General features: G+C 33.5%; 1 protein-coding gene across 1 annotated transcript; it reads left to right on the top strand.

The window, feature by feature from the left end:
* The first annotated feature begins 1,191 nt into the window (after positions 1 to 1,191).
* Positions 1,192 to 3,177, top strand: LOC110028500 (LOB domain-containing protein 4). Its single transcript, XM_020730373.1, has 2 exons — positions 1,192 to 1,766; positions 2,641 to 3,177. The coding sequence occupies exons 1-2, from the start codon at positions 1,563 to 1,565 to the stop codon at positions 3,001 to 3,003; spliced, it is 567 nt and encodes a 188-aa protein (XP_020586032.1). The 5' UTR covers positions 1,192 to 1,562; the 3' UTR covers positions 3,004 to 3,177.
* The last annotated feature ends 3,256 nt before the right edge of the window (positions 3,178 to 6,433 follow it).

Genomic DNA, 6,433 nt, shown 5'->3' on the forward strand with positions numbered 1-6,433 from the left:
AATGGTGAATTTGATATGGTGTCCTAGACTTTTCATGTGCCTGACATAATATGACTCTCTAGAAGCGTTTGTGCTTCAAAAAAAAAGAAATAAATATTATGAAGGTAATAGACCATGCCCGAAGGGAAAAACTATATTGCTTAAGGGGGCAATGTTATCCTATTTGGAGATTACATTTGTCTGGTTTGGCAACATCTTCAAAAAATAATTTCGCAAATGACATAAATATTGTTCTGATAACATCAAAGTATCAGCTAAATATGTCGGCTATGAAAAATGACAACAAATAAACAACGTAAGAATCATTTATCATTCCAGATACTGTTTACATTGTTTAAATAAAATGCATTGAACCAAGTATGTTGCATTCAATGGACACTAGTATTGTCCGAGTAGATTTGTTATCCATACAACTCTGATCTTGATAGCATCAAATCAAACACCTAAGTACCATTTAAGAACGCCAATCAATTTTGCTTATAAATAACGCAACTTGTTCCAATTCTATATACATAACAGGGTAAACCAAAGAATTACATCATGCAGAAAAGAACAACTTGTTTCACAGGTTGTCAGGATCTCCCCCTCAAAGCTAGACAGAAGCAACAGATACTACCGCAGACGGGCAGCACCCGCCTGGACATAACCCTCATTCCGCCTCTCTCTCTCTCTCTTCTCAGTTGCTGCTGTTTTTTTCCACCCTTCTCAAACTTTGATTCAGTTAAGAGTAAATCCAATTAAATCAATTAATTTCGGATTAACGTTAAAAGAGAGAGAACATTTGGATTTATTGGAGCACCGGATTTAAGAAGTTTAGGTTAGTTGAAAGAATCTGGGCTTACGTTGGTTCAACTATGGTTCAAACCGGTCCCATGGGCCCAGACGGTTCGTCATCTCATGACTCCCATTTCTTCTGTCTCCATGACAACAAACTATTACCAAAAATTGCATATATAAACATCAACAGCCACATCATCAGAGCATTCTGCAGCACCTATCCACTGCCAAATTGCTGTGGCCCCCCCTCTCAAATTGGAAATAATGATGGCAGACCAAAATGCGTAATATATATATATAATGCAAGATATTTTCTAAAGACAATATAATCATCTCTAGAGTAAAATTCTCAAACAAATAAATAAATAAATAAATAAAAACAAAATTAAAAATAAAAAGTCATGCATACCACATAATTTTTATATATTTACATATCAAACACCTAATCATTCTCATTTACATCTACAAGCATATTTGAGATGCTTAACTTTGTTTTTTTATCAATGTCCTTACACATTCCAACACAAATTTTTCTATAAATAAAACTTATGCCTTAACACTTAATCTCATAGTTCTAAAACATCAAATCAACTAACCAAACAAAAATAATAATAATAGCCTAGCCACATGCAGATCACCTCACAACGCTACAAATAGCCACCGCCTCCCCTCCTCTTCTCCATTACTCTCTGCTCCTCACCTTCATTCTTTCCACATGCATTCTCTTCTCCTCTCCATTGCTTCAGCTAACATTCCTTCTCTCACTTAGAAGTCATAGGCTAAAGATGGAAAGAGAAGCGAAGGAGATGGCAAACAGGAAGCAAGGCAGCAGTGGGGCAGCTGTGTCTCCATGTGCGGCTTGCAAGCTTCTGAGGCGGCGATGCGTGCAGGATTGCATATTTGCACCTTACTTCCCCGCGGATGAGCCGCAGAAGTTTGCCACGGTGCACAAGGTCTTCGGCGCCAGTAATGTCAGCAAGCTCCTGCAGGTACCTTGCTCCATTCTCATCCCCTACAGAAATTCAAAGTAATATTTTGAGCTCGAATAAAAAAAGAATTTACTATAAATTCATGGAGTTATGGGTGGATTTATTCCGAAAGTAATGCTTATAGTGCCTACAAAGTTAACTCACTTTCAACATACTTGATCATGTAAGGTGTTAAATACAAACAAACAAATTTTAAGTACATGAGGAGTGAGCGGGCCAACAGCATATCATTTTATGATATAAAGTATAAAAATGAAGTGAAATTTGTGTTGAATTATGAAATTCAAGAGTTAGAAATAAAATTAAACTCAAATAGTTAAAATTCAGTTGAAACAAACTGCCATTTTTATTCACTCCACCACATCCAAACTGAGTTGTATATTCCAGAAGAAAAGTGTGAAAATTGTCCCTGAATCTTTATAGAGCGTCCTGTTAATCCCGAAGTCAATAAAAGTGTCAATTTAGTCCGTAAACTCCTTTAATTAAGATATTTTAGCCCATTTTAATAGTTTATGGACTAATTTGGTTCTTTTTATATTTTGGGACTAAAATGGCCTCGTGTAAATAGTCCGAGGACTATTTTAGCACTTTAATCCATATTCCAGTCTCCAAAGAATCACTCTTTACTGTTAAAATCCTCACAATTAATATGTAACAAGAGAGTTCAATTTCCTGGGTCTAACAGCCTCATTGTCACATTCCATGATGAAGATGAAACATGAGAAAAAGAGAAAAACAGTTACAGCAAACTATCAATCTCACCAAAAAAAAAATCAACATAACAAAACAAACAAAAACTGAACGAACACAATGAGGGACTCAATGCTGTCAAAACGCAAGTTTGAGCCGTTTGTTGTTGTAAAATGTCCTGCAGGAGCTGTCAGTGGTGCAGCGTAGCGACGCCGTGAGCAGTCTGGTTTACGAAGCGAATGCACGTGTGAGAGATCCCGTCTATGGTTGTGTTGCTTCCATCTCGTCGCTCCAGCGCCAGATTAACCTCCTTCACGCACAACTCGCCCTCGCACAGGCTGAGATAGTCCACCTCCACCTTCAACATGCTGCCTTGTTCGCCTGCTCTTCCACTGTCGCCATGACTCCGCTCTGCAATGATGCCACAGCCTCAACTAACACATCACAGTCGGTAATTGAGAACGCAAACATTAATGAAAAAACACTCTTCAGCATTGAAATGCTCCTTGATCATCCCAATATTGGTCTCCCCATGTGGTCTTGTTAGCTATTTTCTTCCTTTGTCTGATATTTCTATGTTAGCTTCTCCAACTTATAAATATGTAGTAGAATAAGTATGTCTTATGTAGTCCGTGGATTTCTCTAACCATTTATGGCATGTAAATTTCTGCTTGTTATTCCAATTTCAGAAGCATTCACATGTAATTTTTATCCATGTCCGTCACAAGATTAAATTTCAAGTCTCATATTTAGTAAGGCATGGTTAATCGGAATGAAGAAAGATGATCATTAATATATGAATATTCACCGAATAATTACAGTGAAATTACAGATTCTTCTCATAAAATCATGAAGTCAAAGAACAAAAATAATGATGACGGTCAACAATAAAGCATAGGTTTATTCAAACACCATAGAAAATTGGATTATAGAAAACAACAATCAAAATGGCTACGTTGAATGAGTTTGAGGCAATAAAGAAAGCACTAAAAAGTGTTTTAGTGTAGCATATATATGCTGCACTTTTTTGCACATCATAATGACTCACATAAAAACCTAAACTGTTTAAGTCTACAAAGCTTCACTTAGTGCAGTGAACGTAGTCACAAGGGGAAAAAGCATCCTTATGGCCCTTTCAACATTAAAATGTCGCATAGGTTAAACATGAAACAAAAGGGAATCTGCCAAAGCACAAAGGTTTAATTGCGTGGAATTTAATGAAACCTTTCTAAAATAATTATTCTTTACATATTGATTAGAATTTGATTTTACTTTTTCTGATTTTATTTTATTTTCTAAGATTTTTCCCTGTATGTTGAGCATTTTCCTTTATATAAGGAGGCATTCAGTTGAGTTGAAATTTGAGAAAAAGAAAAACAATAAGATTATCACAGTGTTTTGGCTCCAATTTCCTCTCTATTATCATGTGGCTGCAAAATCAAAGTGAAGGTTTATTTTGCTCAAACTGCAAGTTCTTTGTTTTGCTGTGTAATTGTTTTTTGGTAAATTTACATACACAGTACGCAATTCTTGTGTATTTACATATCTATCACCTAAAGTTTGATGTTTACAATTATAACAATGGTGTCATATTCCTATGCATGAGAAGGTGTATTTCAATTTAAAAGAAATTAATAATTGGGGCAATTTTAATGTGACGTTAAGGATTCGAGTCTTATGCATGTAAAGATGGAAGTTTAAGTGTTAGATATGTAAATACATCAGAATTGTGTAGTGCGTACACCACAGCCTGCCAACCAACTCCAACGAGTATTTGAGGGAATAGAGTTTCAATTGAGAGTAATGGCTAATGACGAAGGCTCTCATGTGACAAATAGTGGAGCCAGGTGACGGCTGAGGGGAAACAATTGCCATTCCTTGATTTTTATTAACCACTTTAATATCATATAATGCCCTGAAAATTTTGGTCTCTACAAACTTACATATATCATGATAATTTATTATTAATTGTATTTTTAATTCAATAATAATATTTATAATAGTTTTAAAAAATTTAAAAAGTTAAAAACTTTAAACTTAAATACTCACTATCCCTTAATTTTTTTTTTGTTTGTTTCACCACCCCTTTCATTGCTTCCACTTATATATTGGCCAAAAATTAGGCAGTCTAGTACTCCACCCCCTAACAACCGTTACTAAACACAGCCTTTAAAAAAAAAGTGTACTTATTGTGGGATTAGGAATATCACTGGAATTATGACAAGAACAAAGTTTCATTCAACGAGTAATGTTCGTGAAGGTTATCTTTGTCAAGATCTTAACATTGAAAACAAAACACAAAGTAATAAACTTTGACGGGAACTCTAGATGGCTAGATGATCTTGTGCATTAGAGAAGCATAGTGTTATTGAACTTTGATTTTTGGGTTCAGCAGCATGAGGTGCTCCAAATGCTGCACCATAATATTTAGTTTAGGTCAAATATATTAACTTCTTAGTCACGTTTGACATACATAAAAACTCCTTCATTCTAAGGCTAAAATGGCTCGCTCTTCTGATTGTACGAATACAAGTTCTCAAAACTATTACTACAGTTCTCCATCACTAAACTATATGGGGTGAAGCTTCATTAAATTCTGCAGTGATTTTAGTGTTCTATATATTTTTTTATTAATTCCCTGATAACAGGGGGTTCACTGTGCATAAGTTTTTTTTTTACCAGATGAAATACAAAACAAACGAAATTCTAGGTGCAAACCAAATTTCATGACAATATTAAGACCAATGATAATATTTTAATAAAAAAACTTGATAAATTTTGCCAACATTAAATAGACAAAATTTTTCAGATTTTCTAACTTGTGACCAAAGTTATTTTCAATACAACATCTGAAGATCAGTAATCATTATCATTATTTTTTAAAACTATATGAAAATCTACTAGAAAGAAAAATGAAACTCTCCATTGAAGTGAAAGCTAGCTTTACATATATATAAACATAATCAGCTCTTGATAGATATGAAATGATATATAAAATCGAGATTGTTGATTGTAAACAACAATAACTTCCGTTGTAGAAATAAAACGGCATCCACAAGGTTATCCTTCAAGACCAAAGAATATTTAACCACCAATTTGAAATGAAGTCTTTTTTAAAGTTAATTTGATTTGAAAATTTCAATGATGTGGGATGTGTGATTGGCTTAATTTTTTACCTCCATGTTCTGAGATTTGAATCTCAACAAAACGGTAACATGATGAAAATGAAGTATGAAAAGCTCTTGCTTATCAACTGCCCTCTATGGAGGGCATCTTTCTTAGGCAGAAGGAATTATGGCTAAAATAATGATCATGATATCATTTATTTGAACTTAATAATTTTTATATATGTTATGCAATGCCCAACATGCAATAAAATTAAAATGTTCTTGGATAGAATCTTGCTCTCTTTAAAACAAAAAATAAAAATAAAAACTGAAGTATAAACGGTTCTTAGCATAAGATTTCAAGTGTTAGGAGTAATCTTATGAATTTGTAGTTGATTATTTCTTTAATTCAAGTTTAAGAAAATTTACATATTTACTAAAGTATAAACGGTTTTTGAAGCCCAAAACATATCGAGTAAAAAATTAAAGCAAATAAGTTAGATAATTACATAACTAATACAATATTAAATAATTATATATATGACATGCACCAAAGTATAACAACAAAGTAAGAATTCAAAGTGTACAATAAAATTAAGTAATCATGCATGCTTAACTTTTGACTGCGACAAATCAATAAATCCTTTAAAACTTCAATAAATTCAAATTCCATGCCTATAAAACTAAGCATTTCTTTTAGAGTAATAAAAACAAAAATTAAATTGGAAATAAGGAAGAGATCAATAAATAGTGAAGTACCAAACTCAAACTCGGGAATCAGATAACCAGCCCAATTTTAATGAGTCTCCTAATCAAAATCAACCATCAGACGAATAGGACAAACTAAAAACATGAAATTGTATAATTTAT

Source organism: Phalaenopsis equestris, unplaced genomic scaffold (genome assembly GCF_001263595.1).
Source record: "Phalaenopsis equestris unplaced genomic scaffold, ASM126359v1 Scaffold000002, whole genome shotgun sequence".
Lineage (NCBI taxonomy): Eukaryota > Viridiplantae > Streptophyta > Magnoliopsida > Asparagales > Orchidaceae > Phalaenopsis > Phalaenopsis equestris.

Excerpts from the sequence above, each read along its gene's own strand:
- LOC110028500 (XM_020730373.1), top strand. The coding sequence starts at position 1,563 with ATGGAAAGAGAAGCGAAGGAGATGGCAAACAGGAAGCAAGGCAGCAGT. Across the intron at positions 1,767-2,640 it reads ATGTCAGCAAGCTCCTGCAG|GAGCTGTCAGTGGTGCAGCG; the intron begins GTACCTTGCTCC and ends AATGTCCTGCAG.